We start from the raw sequence: 25,489 nt of genomic DNA on the forward strand, positions 1-25,489 counted from the left end.
GAAATCTTATTTCTGAGTGGAGAGATGGGGTGACGAATCCTCTTACATGTGCTGAAAATTTTTCCCTTTTGACTGTTTTCATTCTAGGGGACAGGAAAAAGTCCCAGGGGCCAGATATTATTAAAAGGCTAGGCATGAAACACTCGTGAAGTCATTATCAAAATCTGTGTGTATGTCATTGATGTATGAACAGGCAGGTTGTAATGATTCAGGAGCCTCTTGTCATGATATAGGCTACTTTTCCGGCAGTACCTTACACAATTATTTTAGCAAACAATGGGCAATACTGCTGCACAATACTCATTTTTCAAAATAAAATGTTAATATATGTCAAAAAAATTTTACAGTCCCTTGAATATGTTTTGTAACTTACTATGAGTAGTTAGCATTTGCTTAGTGCAGTAGTTGTTCATAAAATATGCACTGCAACAACCATTCTTTATGGAAATTAATATTATTAAGTCATCATAAAATCTGCAGCTCTTTCAACACACATTTCAACCAAACTGATTCTTCTTATGGATAACATTTGGTCAACTGTTTTCAAACAATAAGCAGTAGAGACAACTAGTGAAAGAACACATCACTACTGCCCATCTGACTGCAGGAAGTGTATTCTGATTATTTTCAAGGTCCCCTCCCATACACAAAACAATTTTATAACGTCTCCAATTCTTTCAAATGACAGTATCAGGCTGCACCTCAACATGATTTCCTTTTCCATCACAGCCATTGAGAACTACTGAAACTTCGTTGACACAAAATAGAAAATCTCTTGTTATGCAATAAAAGGCTATCCTGAAAAAGTTGGGCTATGATTTTCTGAAACTGTATGCTAGATTGAGGTATGTCCTCACCTCACCCTGAGCTGCTTTATGTTGCTCTTTCAATCGCTGTTACATTCTTGTTGAGGTAACAGTGTCCTCATTCCTGTTCCTTGTCAAGTGATTCAGATCTTCTAATCAGCTTTCTAACAGATGGCTTGTCCTAAGCACTTACTGCTACTGCGTACTCAAACCTACATCACTTGTAAGACCTCTAGTAAGTCTAAGGTCAACCACCTGTCAGAACAGTCATTCATACACTTTCCTGCACATAGCCTCTATGCAGATTTTATGTCAGTATGGTGACTATAAAGCTGCCAGGAAAAACAGACAGATGGGTGGATGATTACAGATAAAGAAATTATTCCAGTAACTTACTACTGCACATGTTCAGCATGAATGACTTGCTCTACAACACATACCTGCCATCATTTTGGTGGCCCCTCGTTCCTCCAAACCTAAAGTTCCCATTTTCTCTCATTTTTATGCTGTGTAGTTTCTCTTTTCTTTCTTTGGGCGCTGCTTTTGCATCTTGTGCAACAACATTAACTTTTACACATTACTCTAGCTTTTCAGCAAACCTCTCCTCTCTGTCTCTTCTCACTTGTTAGATTTTCAAATACTGTATAATGTACTATTTCACTGCCAATTTCCTCTTACACAACCAGGCATAAACACTAATACTGGTGTGACCTTTGCCTGTGTGTCTACTGCTCCCAGTTTGTACTTTCCCCCCATTCGTCTTTGACTATAGTTTAATTCTCAAGAATGTGTTTGACACCACCAACTCATAACTGCTACACAATGAGTAAAGTAAACACACTCATCATATAGTGGAGACTTTATGTGATAATGGTTTTCTGCTTAACATTTCCACTGCATAGTGGCTGGTTATATTTACTCATTCCTTTATTTTATTCCAATCAAATTTACCAGTATCATATTATTGGCTTGTCAAGTGGTTACATACCTCAACCAACTGACACAAAGGATTAATCTGAAAGAAACAGATTTGTTTCATGGCTTGCTGTATTTGATCTGGTGGCATTCGACCCAAAATCACAGAAACACCTGTAAGATAACATTATGCATTAATTCAAACTAAAATAACCAAGCTAACTTCATACAATACAGTCCTTTCAAGAGAATCACAAAAACACAATTGTAACACAGTGTGTATAAGAAACAAGGAAAACAATTCAGATTATTCCCAGATATGCCGTTTAAAAAATATACTTTTTCTCTGGCAAAAATACACATTTTCCGTGCTAAGTAACAGTATGTTTTCCATAGATTTTACCTCGGAACTGCAAAACTTATTAATCCTTTGAATGGTTAACCTTTCATACACTGGTATAGAATTTCCCAGAAAAAAGGGGGGGGGGGGGGGGGGAATGGGGGAGAGAAGTTTTGGAATGGTGTTTGATGAAAGAAAAGGAGAGAAATTTTGGAATGGCATTTGATATCAGCAACGTATAAGCTGAATATTTTCATATTATGGGAAGTATAAATTCGAATTGCACCGAACACAGCACGTTAGTTTCCGGAGCTTTGAAATCAAGACTGTGATGCCCTTTTGTAAGCCAATCATATCTCATGCCACATGGTCTCACCAGCCGATGACAGCAGATATTCAGAGCATAGGACACATGCTGTAGTAAGCCAACAGCAAGATTCGCAGGTTCGAATCCTGCCTCGGGCATGGATGTGTGTGATGTCCTTAGGTTAGTTAGGTTTAAGTAGTTCTAGGGGACTGATGACCTCAGAAGTTGAGTCCCATAGTGCTCAGAGCCATTTGAACAGCAAGATCACTTATGTAGCGTGAATACACAAAGAGGAAAAGTTAATGGTTTACATTAATATACACAGTGTAACAACAAGAAAAGCTAAGCTTCCACATATGATATTGGTCTCTAAGATTAATAAGCTACAAGAGAAGCTAAGCTTTCACATGTAATACTAATCTTTTTTGCATGTGTTATACTTTAAGGTGCATCACACAAATGTGCCAGTAAATTTAAAATAATGACATAAATGTCTGCTCTTCTGGGCTCGAAATTCTTCTATGTGGCTGGTCCTCAAAGTGTTCAGTTTTGAACGAGAATCAAACGCTCTGTGATTTAAGAAATTCATCCCACTTTCTCACATGTAACATAATTCATCTTGCATAAAAGGAAATTTACTTTTAAAGTAATGCTTTTCAAACCACTATTTGCAATACTGTCCCGAGACTGTTAGAAATAGGTTTGATTTAGCAGTTGCCAGATAGCACCAGAAAACAGGCATTACTGCATGTGCGCAGCTGTAGTGATGTAGGAAGCCCGCATGTTTGTATGTATAAAGCATAAAGAGATCTTACATTACACCGTAAAAGAAAGGATATTAAAATGCATAATTCAGGCTGAAGTGCACATTGGTTTGTCCGGATTCACAATGAAGTAGGTCCCACCTGATATTAAGCTTTTCATTGTGGTTTTTGGGACATAAATTTTCTTGGCATAGCAGTACAGTACTATCTCATGTTTGGTTCTTTATTATGGCATAATGCCATATGTGGCAGAAGATGAAAACATGCAATTGAAATTCAGCGAACTGAAGGTTTATTTTTCCTCTCGTTTATTTTTTATTGCTGCAGTTTTATTCTCCAGTAGCAGGATACAGTAGCATTCTTTGCTAGAGAATCAATTCGTACCAGTCAAAATTACAAAAATTTAACTGAAAATTAAAACAATGAAAAATTCCTGGAATTCCGAAAAATTCCCGGGTTTTTCCCAGATTACCCGGGTTGTATACACCCTGTAACAGTAAAAGTGAATAATAAAACTGACAAGATAACAAGGCAGAGCCTATTCGAAGTGAATAGTACCCTGGGGTGGGGGAGGGGGTGGGGGCGAGGGAACTCAACTAAGGAACATTTTCAGGTTATTAAAGCATTCTGTAACAAAAGAAAATTGAATTCTTCTTGATACTGTACAATATTCAAAGAGCACTGCTGCAGATTTTGAGTGACAGCATTACATCCAATGAACCATTCATCAATGGATATTCAAATATTAAAGTGCACAGGCTTCAACATTTTGTGAAACTAAATAGCAACTATAACATAAAAACTGACACTTTGACCAATTTGCTGCAATCCTATTCAGAATGATGAATCTGCTCTAAAGATGACAGCTTCACGCTGATTTAAATGAATGCTTTTGTTTTGTTTTTCTATTTAATTTTAAGGAACAATGTGTGCTAATGCACAAAATATTTTATTTAAATGTAATTATGAGAACTACTGGTTAAAGCACTACAAATATCACTTTTAGGAATCAGTACGACAGACCTTATTTTGGATGTGAAAGGAGGACATTCAGGAAGTTCAGAGCAGGGAAGCTCATTTTGTATTATCGCAAAATAAGGGAGAGAGTGTGAAGGATATTATACGACACTGGGGGTGGTGTGTTCTTCATTGCGGTGAGATCTTTTCATGTAATTTTGTCATCAGCATTCTGCTCTAAATGCAAAAAATATTTTATTGAAGCCCACCTACATAGGGAGAAATGATCACTGTAATAAAATAAGATAAATCAGAGCTTACATAGAAAGATTTAAGGGTTAATTTTTTTCATGCGCTGCTTGAGTGTAGGGAAACTGTCTGAAGGTGATATGATATTCCCTCTGCCGGGTACTGGACTGCAGAATAGTCTTGTAGATGTAGATATAAATGCTCTGAGACCCTTAATTACATCTTAATGAGAGCACATTTTGATTACCAACATACACATTACCACTTTACAACAATACAACAAATTAATAATCATCTCATTGAAGCATTAGGGGAACAAATGGATGGGCTTCTCACCAACCCACACTGCAGACAGTATAGTGAAACATAGACTGATATCCTCTGGACCAAATGTATTACGGGCATCGGAAAGACAAGCTGACAAATCACAATACTGACTTGGAACTTGAGAAATACATTGGCCTTGATCAGCATGTGAACTGGTTATGTTGTCCCTAGGGTCTGAGATTCATCAGTACTCAGATCTGATCAGGCTTTGCATTTTTTTAAACATTTTGAAAACTACTTCAGTTTAATACAGAACAAAACCATTCAATCTAAAGGGTGTTAATGTAATTGTGAGAAGAGTTAAATATGATCAAATGAGCTGCTCTAGGATCATCAGAAGTTTGATGAGAACATTAAAAAAAAATAGAATTAAAATTGCAACATGTGTAACTGTAGAGAAATCATCAGTGAGGAAATTCAGGTGTAGGCTTTATTGTAAACAGGAAGATTAAAACAATATTCTGGATGATGAAAGAATCTCAGGCAGAACTATTTCAAAAACAAATGAGAGGTAGAACATACAAATCATTCAGGTCTGCGCACCAAAATTCTGATGACGTAGAAGACTCCATCCCTCTTCATATGAAGAGTTACAGAAGCAGATAAATAACGGTAAACATCACTAGTAGGGAATTGTAATTTGAAAGTGCATACAAAATGGGAAATTCTGGATACGACACCAGAAATTACACAGGTCATATGTAGCATAGTACACCAAGAAGTAAAACAATTGTCGTTAACGCATTTGTCCAGGAGAATTAAAGAAATGATTTTTCAGGGCTAAAAGGAAAAAAAAAAAAAAAAAAAATAAACTGACTACATTTTATCAAATATAAAGAAATCTTACACAACATGTGAATTCACCAGACAAGAATTTCAAATGATCACATAATTCTAAGATGTGTCTTAAAAATGTATACAAACCAAGAAACATTCATCAGGCAGGAAATCCGCACACCAGATCATAATATTTATTTCAGAAAAGGAAAGCATAAACAATTAAAATAAGGAACAAGTTTATCATCTCAGAAAATAATAGTTTATAAAGAAGTAGAGGAAAAGAAGCCATTATTTAACAAGGGACTCAAGTGAAGAGCAAAGATGTTATAGGTGTGAAAAAAAAACCTCTAGTAAAGAGAAACCTAGACTTTCAAGGAAACAATATTATTAACGTAACTATATATCCTGCATTACCCAAATTATTTGGAAATGCCTGAGATGACATGAAAAGCTGAAATCAAAATTTGGTTAGAGAAACTATTGAAAACAGTTAGTTACTGAAGAATATGAAACTGAAATGTTTGGCAGACATTAAATTTTATCTGTAGAATGGCAAACAGCTGAGTAAATAACATGAAGAAAACTGTACAACCAAACCAGTATTTCTTTAAATGCTTATATGATTCAAGAGATTAGTCAGAAACACAACTAGTTTAATAATGAAAACCCAAAAGTAACAACAGATAAAGTGAAAAAAATATTCCCAACAGCTCTAACCAAAATTTTTTGATCCTTAAATTGGGAAAATGACAAACGAATATTTGTTAATAGAATGTGTCTGAACCACATTTCAATAATGACTATAAACTTGTTAGAGCAAGTTTGAAAGTATGTGCATCAGCTACAATTAGATTAAAGTAATAGGTAACCAATAATCAAAAAAGGAAATTGTACAAATTAACCCAGTGACTTACTAATATTTATCCCCATAACCAATCTAATATTTGTCATTAAATTTATGAAAATCAGTATATTTTGTGTTACACAGTTTTCTCAAAATAATATTTATCAATGTGATGGTGAGCAAAGGTAATACTGTTTTAGAAGTTTTTGTTGGTGTGGTATACCTGAAAACGCTCAGGCATCGCTAGACATTTCTCACAGCCATACCTGGTGTAACTTGCATACTACACGATTCTGAAGGGTGTTTGATGAGATTAGGGGGAGATTAACCAAACAAAATGTGCACAATTTGCTGCTTGCAGTCTAACATGGGAAAGTCCATATTGGGGCCATCCATGTTTAGGGCAGTCTGGTAAGGTGACCTGTTCTATTATATTCACAGCCAGCTGTATTCTGAACTGACTGAAACAAGATTTTTTTTCCTGACACTTTGTTTAGTAGGATATATGAATTGAAAATCCCAATGTCCCATCAGGTGAAAGAAGATTTTCTTATCTCCTCTGGTGTATCTTCTCACGAGAGGAAAACATGACAACTGCTAGTCTTGTCTGTCAACCGTGTCCATCGAATTATTTCACTGTATAATTGCTTTGGGCTTCTGGACAAGGGTTTTGGTTTTCTTATCACTTTTTCCTTTGGCTGTTGTATTGTTTTTAGTTTAGATTTTTGGAACTAGTCACGCATATTTTGCCTTGTGGATCTTACTGTCCCTATGGCATTTGTGCCCCTTGAGGGGAGCCTTACAAACAATGATGAAGTATACCAGTTCTCAACATATATATATATATATATATATATATATATATATATATATATATATACACACACACACACACACACACACACACACACACACACACACACTACATGACCATTGTCCAAAGACGGTTGCATGAAGTCCATAACAACAGCTTAACTAATTGGGATTTCTTTACTGGTTGGGGTCAGGTTTTTTCCTGTACAAATATCAATAGCCACTCTTTGACTCACAAATTTTAAAGAACTGTATTTCAAAATGAACTCTTTTTTTGGGGGATTCAGTTTTATGTAGCAGAATCTACCTCTGAATTTCATGAAGCTTTCATCAACTGGTATATCTTCTTCAGAATAATAAACAATGCGGAAACTCTAAGATGGTCAATAACAGGTTGCAACTTGTTCAGACGCTTTGCAGGATCAGAATATTCATTATTTATGAAATGAAGAAACCTAGAAACCTGTAAGCATCTTCTATACCACATATGTCAAAAAAAAAGGAGTACGAATTGCATTTTTTATGGACCAGTATGACTGAAGCGTTGGCTTCTTCACCTGTGTCGTAAGAGCACATAAAGCAAAATGTGTGTGAATTCCATCAGATGTTATAGGAAACCAAGCATTGTTTGGTAAATTAACAATGTCTCTGTACATATCAAAGGGGGTTGTTCAGGGAATTGTCTTTGAACCCTAGGATTGATGCCACTAGAACCACCAAACGAAATTTTGGAAGGTTTATCCTGATTTATTTCCCAGCCATTTTTCTACTTTCTGTTTTTTTAGCAACACACACACACACACACACACACACACACACACACACACACACACACACCTGCTACTGCAACATTACTGTCACTATCTGTTTCATTTGGATCACTATCATCACTACTATCATTTCTCCCATTATCTTCATTATCAGCACTATCAGAAACTTCACCTGAAACATCACTTGCACTCTTATTCAACGGACTTTTGATTTCCTCATCCGAGAGGAACTTTTTATGACATAAATTGCTTGCTGCTACACAGCTAGTGAAAAACCATAAAAACAATTTCTTATAACTCACAAAACACCTAAAAAAATCGAGTGTATTATACACCAGAAAAGAAGAGCTGCTCGGCCCATCTCACAGCTGGCAATGTAATAAAGAACTTGAAACCAAAATCTGGCTGTGAGTTGGCTGTACAAGCCAATTGGTTAACAATTAAGTCACTGAAACAGTTGATGTCTTTTTGTATTTCATGTAGCTGAAAATAAAGACTGTATGGGAAGTCTAAGAAATAAACCAAAGAGTAATGAGGACATGCAGTGTTTTAGAAGACTAAACACGATTTATATAAAAAAAAAGGATCCCTATGTGGCTGAACAAAAAAGTCTGCCATCATTGTTTGTTACCAGTTCTGACTGATGATGGTGGATTTCTGATTTTTAATGTGAAAAGTGTTCAAAATCTGAAAGTTACAGAGATATTTTACAATACTGATAAGAAACATACATAAAAGGTTATTACATCACAAATAAAACAATACATTCTGTATTGATAATCATGATATGGGTATAACAATAATAAAAATTCTGCTTTTATGTTAAGATAAGAATGTAATGCTATTAGTTGCCCACAAAACAACTTTTATGAAAAATGCCTTGCTTGAAGTTTGTGTAAGACATGGTTACCACTGTTGCATTGCAGTACTTTTTTAAACTACTTAACATTCTATTATTAGAACAGAAAAGGCGGCAATATAGAAAACAAGTTTAATATTCTAGAACAGGCAAGTATTTCCCCAGACATGCAAGTCGCAAAAAATCTTTTTGGTTGGTTGGTTGATTTGGGGGAGGGGACCAAGCAGCAAGGTCACCAGTACCACAAGATTGGGGAAGGATGGAGAAGGAAGTGAGCCAAGTCCTTTCAAAGGAACCATTCCGGCATTTGCCTGAAGCGATTTAGGGAAATCACAGAAAACCTAAATCAGGATGGCCAGATGCGAGCTGGAACTATCGTCGTCCTGGATGCGAGTCCAGTGTGCTAACCACTGCGCCACCTTGATCAGTAATCATTTTGTCAGACAAAATAGCGTACAGTATCCATGATGGAAAATCTCTATTATACATGATGGAAAATCTCTATTGACAGCATGACAATGTAGGGACTGCCCTCCAAAAGTGCACTCATATTATCCAGCTTTACAAATGCTCTTCCAAATGTTCATCATACAATTGAAGATGAAGAGAAAATAGTCCAAATGTAATTCAAGAGTGGATTGAAATGGGCACATGAATTCTATTTTATAGAAGGTGAATGTGAGACTAAATTATTGAACATTTATAGCTATACTCTGCAAATCAAAATGTGCAAAGGTTGTGACTGTGTACTTTTCACTGTAATATATATTAAGCTTTCTTCTCAATCCATTCATTCATGCATGGATTATGGGAAGAATAACTGCTTGTAAGCTATGTGAGCTGTTATTAGATACATATTTTACTTTAATGCCATAGAAAGGTGATACAAGACAGTTTCTGTTTCCACTGCTTCTCTTTTTAGGGAAACAAGGAAAGGAGAGACTGAAGAGTGTGACTTACACTTTTATGCACTTTGCAATGACTTATAAAGTAAATTATCTTATGCTACTAAAATGCTATCAATCTTTCCTTCGCAGTAAACTGTCACGTTACAGCTACAAAATGAGTGGTGCATTGGATGAACAATGACGGTGTACGGACTGTGAAAGCATAAGAGCACACTAAACATTATCAATGCACAGACAGGTTATTTATTTATTTATTTATTTATTTTGCATCATCAGTCCTCTAGCTGGTTCTGAGCAACATGCTAAAATTTCTTCTCTTGCAACAATCTCTTCATTTCATAGTAGCACTTGCACACTAAATTACTCATTGGATGTGTTCCAAACACTCTCTTCCCTGTACTCTATAGCTCCCTCCAGTACCACAGAAGTTACCCCCTTTATATCTTAACGCATGTCCAATCATCCTGCCCCTTCTCCTTGTCAGTTTTTTCCATATATTCCCTTCTTTACCACATCTGTGGAGAACCTCCTCAACCTGTACCTTATCAATCCATCTAATTTTCAAGATCCTTCTACACATCACATATAAAATGCATTGATTCTATTCTTTTTTGGTTTTCCCAAGTGTGTGATTCACTAACATGCACACTTGTGTTAAAAATATATATTCTCAGAAATTTCTTCCACAGATTAAGGCCGATATTTGATAGTAACATAGTTCTTTTGGCAAGGCATGCTCTCTTTGCCGTGCTAACATACTTTTTATTTCCTTATTGCTTCATCTATCCTGTGTTATACTATATTCTGGCTGGAATTGATCCCGAGACCCAGGATCTTTGATTAGTAATCAAATGACGCTGCCCCTCAACCATGGGTCAACAATACATTCATTACATCATCACATTGTGATATACATATAACAACAAAAATAATCAACAATCTGTCTTTCCTGCTCATCCTGTCCAGTAAGTCTCCCCTCACCCGGGGTTCTGGGTGACTTTTCTGAATTGTACTCCTTTTCCTAAACCTCTCCAGTCATTTTCCTTCACTCTTCTTCCTTCCACTTCAACTTCTCTGTCAGAAGAAGAAGCCACTGGCTCTGGTACATTTTTTATCTATCCGTTTACATTACCCTGTGATATATATTATACTGATGTTATTGCTCAGGAGATAAACAGACACAGAAACAACACCACTTTGTAAAATAATAATACCATTAAAGAAACAATAAAATTATTTTGCTCAACAATTTAAAACTTTTTAGCTCAATGATCACTCTCAAACAAGGCTGTAGTTCATCATGGTGGTGGCGGCAGTGGTGGTGGTGGTGGTGGTAATAGTAGTATTTCTTCAGGAATAATACAGGATGGTAAAAATGGTGCTAAGAACTCAACTCCCAACTCAACTCAACTCAACTCCCGACTCAACTCAACTCCCGACTCAACTCAACTCCCGACTCAACTCAACTCCCGACTCAACTCAACTCCCGACTCAACTCAACTCCAAGAACAAAATTACGGATACAGGATAACTGGCAGCAAACTTAATTGAATATATTTTTGGTCTAGTAGAAAAAAATATTATCTGCAGACTGTTAGACCCAGTAGTTGCTTACCATTTACAGTGCTGTGTGCCCAACAGCTGACAACAGACTGCAAGGTAATTAGAAAGTCCATGAAGCATTTCAAAAGAAAATTTACAAGTAAATAAACAAGAGCAATGTGACAAATGATACAACACATGAAAGAAAAACTCTCAAAGTATTTTTACAATGTTTATAAATGTTCTATTTGTCCATTCTTCATCACAGGACACACACTGAACTGAAAGTCCAATTCTGCCCATACTCAACCCAGCATACCCAGAATTTCAGTAAGGACACATGTTGCAATGTGGTGTCACAAGTTACAAGGTTCTGTGGCAGATGTGGAACATAAATGTTATCCTTGATATAATGTCACAAGAAAAAGTTGCAAGGCATCATGTATGGTGGCCACTTGAGTAGTGCCAAGTCAGCGGCTGCCACACGGCCTATTCAGCTATGTGTTAATCTTATAGCCAATTGTAGAAATTTGGAGTGGCATCATCTTGCTGAATGATAACATCACTGCTGTCACTTTCAAGCTGTGACAGAAGCCACAATTGCAGCATGTCGAGACAGGTGACACCATTGATAGTTCTTTCAGTGAAGAGGAAGGGTCCATAGATTGTCTTGTTGGAGACAGCATGGAACATTTTAAATTTCTTAGAACTTCAAACACATTCAACAGTTTCATGCGGATTCTCTGTCCACCGTATCTTTGTGTTGTGTCAGTTGGCTTTCCTCGTAAAAAAAAAAAGGGGGGGGGGGGGGGGGGGGGGGCTCGTCACTGAAGATTAATTTGACTGTAAGGTCATTTTCAAGTTGGATCTGTATACAAATGCTGAATAATGTGCTGAACAATTTTTTTGTCATGGTTTATGGTCTGCAGAAACTGAAATTTATAGTTTTACTCTTAATCACTTATGATGGAGTGTGGGACTTTGCAACATCATTATCCTCACATGGTCTACCATCTGTTCTGACATGCTTGACTGGGCCGGGTGTTTCACATCACACAAACAAGCATTCCCTTTGAATTTCTTGTACCACTTCACTATGCTGTTGTAAACTGATGGTGTCTTGCAAAACTTCTTACAGAAAGCTCTTTGTACACACACAATTGATTGGCAATGGAAAATTCTAGCACAAAAACTGTGTTCTCTGCCTGATTCACTGCTATTTTCAGCAACTATGGTCAGTGGCACCCTACTCGGCAGTTTTTCAAACTAACTTGCCAGCATTACACTACAAAATAGCTTTGAGAGTTTGTCTTATTTACTGTATAATTTGTTATATTACACTTCAACATTTACCTATGCTGAAGTTTCATGGACTTCACACTTTCCCTGTGTGTGTTGTGTGTGTGTGTGTGTGTGTGTGTGTGTGTGACACGTAAGGAAAAGAAGGTATGATCTGAGACAAATGGAGACAGCATATTAGTAGGTTTGTGATCCAGCATGTGAATGAGCCTTTAATGCATCAGGTAACACTGTGTGGAAAAGAAAATGAAAACAAAGGAATCACTATCTATACTAAGAAGATTACAAGAAAATTCTCACAGGATTTACTGATACTGACTCATTTTCTCAATGTACTATCAAAATTGAGACTTGGAATAAACTAAAACAATCATAGACAGAAATCTCTGCATGGTCAGTACCCAAACTGGCTGGAGAACGTATAACATTGACAAAGATCAGGCACATCTGTGGCTGAGAAGAGAAAGACTGAGAGCAGAGTCAGAAACACTAATAATGCTGCACATGCTCAGGCTTTGAGACAAAGAGCTTTGAAAAAGCAGTAATGAAAACCACTCAAGTCAATAGATGTCAACTTTGTGGAGTACACTCGGACCATGGACCACACAGTATCAGGTTGCACTATCCTGGCAAAGAAATATCATAAATAGCACAATCGCACATTCAAAGTGGCCACAACAGCATGCTGTAATGCTATCCTATAGGATGAACAAATAAATACCAGCCAACTTGCAGCTAACTAGCCTAAAGTCATATGTCAACCAGAAAAGAGAACATGCTTCTTAACCAATGTCACAGTTGTGTGTGATGTGAACATTAATAGTACGGGAGCTCAGAAGAAATGGAAATATGAGGATCAGAGCATTGAAATCAGTCAAACAGGTAATGTGAAAATTACATAAATGTCATTCCCATTACCACTGGCACCTCGCAATCAATACCACATGACTTGAGGATCAATCTGTCTAGAATTCGAGGATGCAGCAAAAACAGTGAAATACAAGACATAGTACTGTTTGGAACCACCCATATCTTGCCTATAATGTTGTAACATCACATAATTCTAATGCCTAATCTTCAAGAAGCTGGAATTAATACTACGCGTATTCTATTTTACTCAGTAACGTAATCTGTTATTCATAACAATAACAATAATAATAATAATAATAATAATAATAATCACACATCTCCTATACATGGATGATCTAAAACTACTGGCAGCAACAAATCAACAACTCAACCAATTACTAAAGATAACAGAAGCATTCAGCAATGATATAAATACGGCTTTTGGAACAGACAAATGTAAGAAAAATAGCATAGTCAAGGGAAAACACACTAAACAAGAAGATTACATATTGGATAACCACAGCGACTGCATAGAAGCGATGGAAAAAACAGATGCCTATAAATATCTAGGATACAGACAAAAAATAGGAATAGATAATACAAATATTAAAGAAGAACTAAAAGAAAAATATAGACAAAGACTAACAAAAATACTGAAAACAGAATTGACAGCAAGAAACAAGACAAAAGCACATAAATACTTATGCTATACCAATATTGACCTACTCATTTGGAGTAGCGAAATGGAGTAACACAGACCTAGAAGCACTCAATACACTTACACGATCGCAATGCCACAAATATAGAATACATCACATACATTCAGCAACAGAAAGATTCACATTAAGCAGAAAGGAAGGAGGAAGGGGATTTATCGACATAAAAAACCTACATTATGGACAGGTAGACAATTTAAGAAAATTCTTTCTAGAACGAGCAGAAACTAGCAAAATACACAAAGCAATCACTCATACAAATACATTGGCTACACCACTGCAATTTCATAACCACTTCTACAACCCTTTAGATCACATAACATCAACAGATACAAAGAAAGGAAATTGGAAAAAGAAAACACTACATGGTAAGCACCCGTATCATCTAACACAGCCACACATCGATCAAGACGCATCCAACACATGGCTAAGAAAAGGCAATATATACAGTGAGACGGAAGGATTCATGATTGCAATACAGGATCAAACAATAAACACCAGATATTACAGCAAGCATATTATTAAAGATCCCAATACCACAACAGATAAATGTAGACTTTGCAAACAAAAAATAGAAACAGTAGATCACATCACAAGCAGATGTACAATACTAGCAAATACAGAATACCCCAGAAGACATGAAAATGTAGCAAAAATAATACATCAACAGCTTGCCTTACAACATAAACTTGTAAAACAACACATTCCACATACAAGTATGCACCACAAAATGTACTGGAGAACGATGAATACAAATTACACTGGAACAGAACCATTATAACAGATAAAACAACACCACATAACAAACCTGACATCATACTCATCAATAAAAAGAAGAATTAACACAACTAATCGAAATATCCATACCCAATACAACAAATATACAAAAGAAAACAGGAGAAAAAATTGAAAAATACATCCAACCGGCTGAGGAAGTCAAGGACATGTGGCATCAGGATAAAGTTGACATTATACCAATTATACTACCAACTACAGGAGTCATACCACACAATATCCACCAGTATATGAATGCAATACAGCTACATCCAAACTTATATATACAACTACAGAAATCCGTAATTATTGATACATGTTCAATTACCCGAAAGTTCCTAAATGCAATATAACATATACCGTACAGTTAAAAGGAAGTCACGTTTGATTCAGCGTCACTTTCCATTTTTGACCAGACATAACGTCTGAGAAAAGAAAGAAATAATAATAATAATAATAATAATAACCCCGTGGAGGCCTGGAAAAAGAATAGGCCTCCGGTATGTTCTGCCAGTCGTAAAAGGCGATGAAAAGAACAAACCACTAATAGGGCTAACCCCCCCTTTTAGTGTGATTAGTTGGTTCAGGACAGAACTAATGAAGCCTCGGAAAAGCGCTGTCATGGTCGAGGACGACGTTTGAACCCTATGGTCGTCCACAATGGTAACGACACTGCTTGCCACATGGTAAATGATTTAAATCCAAATAGAGGTGTTTTGCAGGATATGCTTCCTGCAAACACTCTAGAAGGAAAACAAAGACAGAGGATTAGATGGTCAGATGAAGTTAACCGACACCTCATATTCTGTTATCACGAAGCAACATACTTAGGAACCAACACAACTGGATACAGATCACAAGTATACACAACATTTATTACCAGATACACAGAATTAAAATTTTTAACAGAACAATGACTAGCTGATCAGATCCGTGTAATAATCAAAAATAACAGGATACCCCAGTCAGAATTAGAAAACATCAAACAACAAGTACAACAAATACTGGAACAAAATAATGTGCAATCAGAAGAAGAAGAAGAAGAAGAAGAAGAAGAAAATACAGTACTGGACTCAAACATCCCAGAGCAAACAAACAAGAACAGCACGCATAAATTAAACAATCAGAGGAAAACGAAATCTTAAGACAGCCACCAGAAGAAGCACAAATAGAACATAAAGTGACACACATGTTAGATATAGAAGAAAAATTTCAGCTGAGATATATAGAATACAAACACAAATACAGACATTTACCATTCTTGCATAGACCACCAAATAACCCACAAGTCGAAACAACAATAACAACTATCAACACAATCATACACAACAAAATAAATGAAAATACAACTATGGAAGAGTTACAACTACTGGTTTATGTAGGAGCACTCACTACACTAAATATACACCCTAGGCAGAGATCAGAACCAACCAACACATAGAAGAAACCTACAAAACCAGCATGGCAACATAGGCTACAGATAAGAATAGAAAAACTGAGAAAAGACATCGGACAGCTAACACAATTTATAAGAAATGGAATATCAGACAAAAAATAGGAATAGATAATACAAATATTAAAGAAGAACTAAAAGAAAAATATAGACGAAGAATAACAAAAATACTGAAAACAGAATTGACAGCAAGAAACAAGACAAAAGCTATAAATACTTATGCTATACCATTATTGACCTACTCATTTGGAGTAGTGAAATGGAGTAACACAGACCTAGAAGCACCCAATACACTTACACGATCACAATGCCACAAATATAGAATACATCACATACATTCAGCATTAGAAAGATTCCCATTAAGCAGAAAGGAAGGAGGAAGGCAATTTATTGACATAAAAAACCTACATTATAGACAGGTAGACAATTTAAGAAAATTCTTTCTAGAACGAGCAGAAACTAGCAAAATACACAAAGCAATCACTCATATAAATACATCGGCTACACCATTGCAATTTCATAACCGCTTCTACATCCCCTTTAGATCACATAGCATCAACAGATACAAAGAAAGTAAATTGGAAAAAGAAAACACTACATGGTAAGCACCCGTATCATCTAACACAGCCACACATCGATCAAGACACATCCAACACATGGCTAAGGAAAGGCAATATATACAGTGAGACGGAAGGATTCATGATTGCAATACAGGATCAAACAATAAACACCAGATATTACAGCAAGCATATTATTAAAGATCCCAATACCACAACAGATAAATATAGACTTTGCAAACAAAAAATAGGAACAGTAGATCACATCACAAGCGGATGTACAATACTAGCATTTACAGAATACCCCAGAAGACATGACAATGTAGCAAAAATAATACATCAACAACTTGCCATACAACATAAACTAATAAAACAACACATTCCCACATACAAGTACGCACCACAAAATGTACTGGAGAATGATGAATACAAATTATACTGGAACAGAACCATTATAACAGATAAAACAACACCATATAACAAACCTGACATCATACTCACCAATAAAAAGAAGAAATCAACACAACTAATCGAAATATCCATACCCAATACAACAAATATACAGAAGAAAACAGGAGAAAAAATTGAAAAATACATCCAACTGGCTGAGAAAGCCAAGGACATGTGGCATCAGGATAAAGTTCACATTGTACCAATTATACTATCAACTACAGGAGTCATACCACACAGTATCCACCAGTACATCAACGCAATACAGCTACATCCAAACATATACATACAACTACAGAAATCTGTAATTATTGATACATGTTCAATTACCCGAAAGTTCCTAAATGCAATGTAAGATATATCGTACAGTTAAAAATAAGTCACGGTTGATCAAGGTCCGCATCACTTTCCATTTTTAACCAGACATAACATCTGAGACAGGAAAGAGAAATAATAATAATAATAATAATACAACACTATGAAAAAGATAGTTGCTACTCAGCATATAGTGGATTTGTGCGTATCAGCAACTCAGAATCGCCGATATATGGTGAGTAACAACTATCCTTTTCATAGTATTGTCATACTCAATTCTGGACTTTTGTTTAATAATAATAATAATAACAATAATAATAATATACGAAATAACTGACAGCATCATATGGTACAACAGCAGCTTAAGGATATGCACTTGCAGCTGGACCTCCTGAAATTGACAACAATCATACTTCATGCAATGGGAATTGCCAGTCTATCCATGGAAAAATGATACATCTGTATCAAAATTTTGAACAGCAATTTTCATTAACAGTAACATTAATTATTGAAAACATGATTCAATTTTCTACTGACTGAAAATAACTAACTAAATTAAAAATTTAGATTAGAATAAACAATAGCACAACAGACCTTTCAGAAGACCTATAGCTGCTTCATTGGATATACTAAATGTATCTAGACTCTGAATAATCTGTACAAGTCCATTAAAATGCACAGCCATATGATCTCGGCAAGAGCTGCATATATTTTGTAGGGCACTTGCAGCTGCTGTTGCCAACTGTGGCTGTTGTAGGCAGAAAAGAAGAAAGTTGAGAATAGGTTCTGGAACAGAGTAATATATAATGTAAGAAATATTGCAGAAATCATAGAAATACAATGAAATGTACAGTGGCCCCTCAAGAAACATGGAATGTCATTATTATAAGAACAAGTATGTAATTTTTCTTTGCAAAGTGTCATGTCTATTAGTTAACCCTAAGAAACTTATTTTTCATTTTTTATATACTTGTAACTACTATCTTTCAGGAAAAAAATCACAAGTCAACATTTTTCAACAGCTGACTGTCAAATAGAAAATACAGTTGTTGTAATCCTATTTGAAAATATCTGTAAGCACAGCATCAACTTTCACTTTTTAAAAAAAAATCCATGTAAAATGCTTCGACATAATTTGATAAGGGAATGCAATGATGTGTATTATCTGTAGCTTTTTAGGGTTTCATAGCTCAATCAGTAAAAACTGAACTCTTATAGGATCACTTTGTTATCCTCCAGTCAGTCTGTCTCGTCTTCCGTCAGTCTGTCTCTTGTCTGTCAAGATCCCTTTTCCTCAGGAATGGATAGATGTACCAAGTTTAATGTTGCATACTAAGGTGTACAGTCCCCTTGTCAGTGTGTCAAATGTAATCTTGTAAGTCAATTCAATCAAAAGATATGGCCATTTATGTCACAAATTTTGATACTCGCAGACTCATTCATGAAAACCTATAGGGTACTTTCTGCTGACCTAGAATCATGAAATTTGGCAACAAGCAAGCTTTCATAGTACAAGTGAAGGATAAAATCTGAAACGTGTGACTTTGTAATTATATCATATGAAAAAATGTTTTCCCATCATTTGCTGCCTGACTTCAAAAAGTTAAAACATTCTCAAAAGTCAGTACCAATGGTGATACCAAGCATAAACAGTAGAAATTCTTGATTCCCAGGATGGATGAACTGTGGATATACAAAATTAAGTTTGTAAAGAACCTTCAGTGTGTGAGTCTTGTTATAACTTAAAGATAAATGAAAGCTTCTGTCACTGAAATCTATTACCTGAGGTTTTCATACCACTTTATTGGCTCCATTGCAACTTTTCTTGCTGATATTTGTCTCATTTCTGAATAACTAATAATAAAAAACTTCTCTAGTACATCTACTGTCTACAAATGTAGATACTAAAGTAAAAGCACAAGACAGAAAATAAGTTTACAGAACTGTAATGGAGAATCAGTGTTTTTCCTAGTGCCCTTAAACAACACTGCTTTAGCGTTGAAAATAAATATTTTTCACACATGCTTACCTAAAGACTGTGGGTGTTTCTCTATCCACTCACACAATTCTCCAAGAAGCAAGACTGATGTATGCCTCACAGCTATGTGTGTCGTTTGTGGTAAGTTCAAAATAGCTTCCACAACTTTAGGGACCACATCATTCTCTTCCCTGTAATGAGAAACTACAAGCATTTTATTTGAAGTTCGAGTATTATAAACTATCACAGGCATAAAAATGTATTTTTATTTTTGCTTTCCCTTGAATGTTATCAACAAAAATTATCTTCAGAACATGAGAAAAGATAATGCTCTCTTTGAACTTACATGAAAGTTTATGATGTAACATACAGACCCCAACATTTCTGTGGTTACTAAAATTAATGTACTAATATATTGCAACACATTTGTAAAAGAAACTAAACTGTAAAAATCACATCATATTATGTGGCTCCTCATCTTCTTATAAGAAGTTTCCACTGCTTTATGTTACAGCTTCCCTCTCCATCCCTTCTGATAAAATCCTCCAACCCTTCCGTTTGCACTATACAGTTTCATCCTTCCACCCTACTATGGCACAACTTTGTTCAATTGTAAAGTTACCTTTCTTCCAAAAATTCGCTGTTTGCTGCACAGCAGTCATTAACAAAAAAATCTACACCTTATGGTACATTACCGAGCAATTTGTGTCAGATATTACTCTGCCCATTCCAATGTTCTGTACCACATGACCATTTTCTTTCTTACAGATAAATGTGGTTTTTTCCTCATTCTGTTATCCATAGCACTTTTTTTACATTTTGTTTTTGTTTTACCTCAAAGCTGCATTGAATTTTGTTTTTAAATCAATGAGTACATATATATTGCCTTTTGTGCATCAAACATAACTGCACCATGTATTCCAGTTTCAGAAGCTGGTAAGCAGGTAATATTGATCAGTCCCTTAATATTATATGTTGTTGTTGTGGTCTTCCATCCGAAGACTGGTTTGATGCAGTTCTTCACACTAATCTATCCTGTGCAACTCTCTTTGTCTCTGCATTAACTACTACAACCTACTTCCATCTGAAACTGCTTACTGCTTTTGTCTCCCTCTAATCTTTTTATCCCGCCCCCCCCTCCCTTTTCCCCAATTTCCTACATTACCGAACTAACTATTCTTTGATTCCTCAGGATCTCAGCAAATACAAAAACTCTTCTATTAGTGCCTCATTCCTTAATGCAATTTCCTTGGCATTGTCTGATTTAATACTACTACTACAATCCAGTACTCTTGTTTCACTTCTTATAACCTCTTTTCAAGACAATATCCATTCCGTGCAATTTATCTTACAAATCCTTTGCATCCCTGATGCAACTACAATGTCAGCAGCAAATCTCTCTCTCTCTCTCTCTCTCTCTCTCTCTCTCTCTCTCTCTCTCTCTCTTTCCTCTTCAAATTTCTCTGGTCTCCTTTACTGCTTGCACCATGCACAGGTCAAACAACAGTAGGGACAGGCTGCAACCCAGTATCACATCATTCTCAAACTATTTCCCTTTCATGTTTGTCAGCTCGTTACTGCAGTCTGTCTTCTGTACAAGTTGCAGATGAACTTTCACTCCCTTGTCTTATCTCCGCTACCAATTTTGAGGGAATTTCATCTGTTCTGGTTGCCTTGTTTAGTAAAATGTAATTGTGAAACACATTAATGACAATAAATGAGTTTGATAAAAGGCACCTACTTATCACCTACTGGAACAGGAAAAGGCTGAGAGTGACAGCACTTAAGATTTGTTAAGAAATTTGTGTGTTTCTTAAGCTCTTCCTCACCTCTTTTACAAGCAGAAATATTAGCCTATGTCACTGAAGCAGTACAATATGTACTATAAGAAGTGGGGATGTTACACTGTACTTGTCATACTGGTATTGATAGATTCCAGAACGCTTTGATCTATTAATCTTACAGCTGGGAGCAACTCAATGAATTCTTCAAACTGTATTGCAATACTCTAAACAATATTAAAAGAGAAAAAAAGTGAAGTATACGAGCAAATAAAACGTGTTACTGTGAACGAAGTTATTAATAAAATATAAGTCAGTTACTTATCTACTTGTGTCACACGTAACTCTTTTGCACAATACCATGTCTCACTGAGCCAGCATAGAGTACTTCAAGCTTGAGCACAATACACTAACATATTAAATAATAATGTACTGTAATAACTACAGATGTCAATAATACACAAGATTTTGGAAAAACTTCACTTGCATAAACAAAATGCACAAATTAATAACTGTGAAACATTGGAAAAAGTAACTTACGGGAGGATATTTTTTGCAACAGACTGCATAACAAATAAAGCTGCTTCACTCGAATCCCAGGTTACTCCTGGTCTTTGAAGACTTAGGAACATTTGTCGGAAACAATTTGAAGATCCTACAATGAATACCACATCCTTTATCAGTTCTGATACTTTCACTCGGAAATCAGAAAATTCATCTGCATCATCCAGTAGACCTTCCTGAAATTTATAAATATTGTATAAATCATGCATGGCTTAAAGAGATAATGATAAATGAAAAATTAAAAGGAGGGAAAATTGACACTATTCTTTAGAATCAACCATCTATCAAAACACTTAACAGACATAAGGCCAACATAATAAAAAATTATCCAGACAATAAATATCAGTATTATATATAGAAGAGTACATATCTGCAATTTGACAACAATTGCAGGATAAATGTATCATATAGGCTTTTTCAAGCATTACAGTCTTCGACTACACACTCATAACAAGTAACAACATAAATTGTCATTTTTAAGGCATCCTTTTCCTCTAGATGTCCATACTTTTTATGGTCACCACTCTGTGGAAAACACATCACTAACGAAACCTCTTTCACTTTTACACTAGCACATACACCCACTGAAGAGCTATATGTTAAACAACAATTAATTAATAGTCCTGCAAACTCTATTTTAGCAGTTTACAATAGCTCTTTGACATAAACAACAAGAAGGAACAGATAGATGGTCTCTATATACAACACTGCTATACCTCGTCATGTAAGACCTTTCCCAGATTTGTGTGGGGTCTTTACATTAACATATCAGACAGAGATTAATCACTACAGTTTTAGTTCCAGCAACACAAACTGTGTTTAAAAATACATACGACTGATCCAATTCCGTAATTTCTCCTACAGGTCCCTTCATCTCCAAACAAACTGAGCTACCCAATTTTAAAGGAATTCTGCAGTACTTACCTACAGGTTAGTTTTGGAACAGATTCCCTTTGTCGCTTTCTATATATTCCATCCTTTCTTTGTCATCACGACAAATATAGTTTTTTTTCTCTGCAATTGCAGAGTAAAGAGAGAGAGAGAGAGAGTCCCAATCATCTATACCAGAGTACAGGGGCTCCAATGAGCTAGCCAGGGCATAGGTAGTAAAGAGTTACCTACCATAACGAAGTGGATGGGTACGATTGGTTGGTTGCTTGATTTGGAGGTAGGGGGCGGGGGCAAAGCAAAGTCATCAGTCCCATGAAATAAGGTGGCAGGAACCAGGAAGGAACAACAGAAACCACACACTCCAATCAAGGGGGAGGGAAAATAGGCAAACAAAGAGGTAAAAGGAATGTCGGGGCAGCAGGAAGAGGAAAGAACAGGAGGGGAGAGGGGTGTGCTTGCACTGAGACTTCTTCTTATTCTCTTTCGGTGATCAAGGAGGGCAGGCTTCTGTAAGATCCAGAACTGAAAGAGAGCAAGAGACCTTGGGGTGCACAGACGGTGCGCCTGTGGTGGAATTGGGGGCCACTTTTCCAGCCATGAAGGTGGAGTGGCACCTAGAGAGAAGGGGGTGGGAACCACATGGGAGGGGGAGAGGAGAGGGGGGGGGGGCAGAACTGGTTAAGGAAGAGGGAGGATGGGGAAAGGACAGAACAGAGGCAAAGGTAGAAGTCACTCATACAGGGTGAAGCCTGTCACATTTATGAAGATCCTCAGTGTAAAATAAACAATCATGGGACTTATACTCATGTTTCTTCTTTTCCTTCTTACAAGTTGGGTCATCTGGTGAGGGTGGAGAACGATGGCCATGGCAATTAACACATACGAGTGGTGGAACACAGGGACTCACCTCATGGAGTGGTTGTCTACATTTACCATGCAGAAAGTCCAGTGTACAGCAGGAATACATGTGGCCAAAATGCAAGCACCAAAAACTCCTCACGGCTGGTGGGACGTATGACTTTACATCACACCGATAACACGTCACTTTGATCTTCTCCAGGACTGTATCTCCCTCAAAAGCCAAAGTAAAGGTGCCGATACCTGTGCAGCTGTCCCTATGACCTTTCTGAATACACCGAACAAAATGAATGCCCCATTGTTCCAGGTTGGCCTAGAGTTCTTCAACAGTTTGAAGGATGAGGACCCTCTGCAAAATGACTTCCTCAACCATGTTCGAAGACTAATGAGGAGTAATGGACGCCGGGACATCACCAAGGTAATCACAAGCATGAAGGGCTGCAGACTGGGCGGCGTAATAAGTTTTGATCAATAGTGAACTCGACCACATCTTACCGAGAGACTCCACTTCACTGAACATTTCTTTTTTTTCCACAAAAAGTAATGGTTCTGTGGCAGTGAATCTGTCCTGTCCATCCAGGTGCAGACCAGGTAGTGGAGAAAGTGTTTCACCCCAAGCCAGTGAGCCTGGCCCTCCTCCCAGGGTGTAGCCAGAGAAGGGAAGGCTGTGACATAAGAAGCAGCATTTAATGATCCATTACCAACCAAAAAGATGGCCACAGAAGAACACCCAGTTTTTTGGAGCTTGATACATTTCATAATCAAAGTATCCACCCTGATACCACACACAATGATCAGGGGGTCTCCCTATGAGTATGATCCATCCACAGCAAGGGCTGTCTAGTTAGGTGGCTGTTGCCAGGATTTCGATGCTCTGGAATGACACATGGGAAGGCAACAGCTCACGTATCAGAGATGTGATCTCTGTGTTGTCAGGGGGCTCAGCCAGATGGGTACATAACTGCCCCATCACAAGGACTGTCTACACATGCTGGTGACTTAGTGGGATCAAGAGAGGCTATGGCAGGAAGAGAAGAGGGGTAGGAGGGGGGGAGAAGTATCCACGCCATAGAGGCTAGGGAGGGAGTTCTTTCCCAAATCGCTCACACTATGGACAGAAAATTTAGAGGTAGAGTTAAAACCCCAAAGGGGGACCAAACGCGTCAAAAAGGAAGGATGAAAAATAAAAGGTAAGGGGAACAAAACCGCAAGGAATACAGGGAACCAGGTGGATAGCCAGGTCGACATAAGTAAGAACACAGAGAGGGGGGAAGGAGGGGGCAGAGGGGAAGGAAATGCAGCCCAGGAAGAATGGGTTGTAATAGCTCAGGCCCCTGTGTGTGCCACGCACGAAATCACAAAAGAACTGAGAGCCCCATGGTGGAGGAATGAGTAAATTTGTTGATGAGGGGTGACAGAACATGGGCTGAGTGAGACTATAGAGAAGAGGATGTGAATGTAGGATGAATGATGAGAATGAGTGGAGACAGGCATGGAGATGGATGAGTGGAGACAGGCATGGAGATGGATGAGTGGAGACAGGCATGGAGATGGATGAGTGGAGACAGGCATGGAGATGGATGAGTGGAGACAGGCATGGAGATGGATGAGTGGAGACAGGCATGGAGATGGATGAGTGGAGACAGGCATGGAGATGGATGAGTGGAGACAGGCATGGAGATGGATGAGTGGAGACAGGCATGGAGATGGATGAGTGGAGACAGGCATGGAGATGGATGAGTGGAGACAGGCATGGAGATGGATGAGTGGAGACAGGCATGGAGATGGATGAGTGGAGACAGGCATGGAGATGGATGAGTGGA

The 25,489-nt window shown here is 37.1% G+C and overlaps 1 protein-coding gene across 1 annotated transcript in view; it reads right to left on the reverse strand.

Annotated features, from left to right (window-relative positions):
• Positions 1-25,489, reverse strand: part of LOC124619467 (transportin-3) — a 205,794-nt gene that overhangs the window by 82,801 nt on the left and 97,504 nt on the right. Inside the window, exons 8-11 of the mRNA XM_047145867.1 lie at positions 21,894-22,093; positions 19,624-19,763; positions 18,189-18,380; positions 1,795-1,895 (exon numbers count right to left, since the gene is read on the reverse strand). Of these exons, the coding sequence (XP_047001823.1) occupies positions 1,795-1,895; positions 18,189-18,380; positions 19,624-19,763; positions 21,894-22,093 (633 nt within the window). The remainder of the gene's footprint in view (positions 1-1,794; positions 1,896-18,188; positions 18,381-19,623; positions 19,764-21,893; positions 22,094-25,489) is intronic.

The sequence above is a fragment of the Schistocerca americana genome, chromosome 6, assembly GCF_021461395.2.
Source record: "Schistocerca americana isolate TAMUIC-IGC-003095 chromosome 6, iqSchAmer2.1, whole genome shotgun sequence".
Lineage (NCBI taxonomy): Eukaryota > Metazoa > Arthropoda > Insecta > Orthoptera > Acrididae > Schistocerca > Schistocerca americana.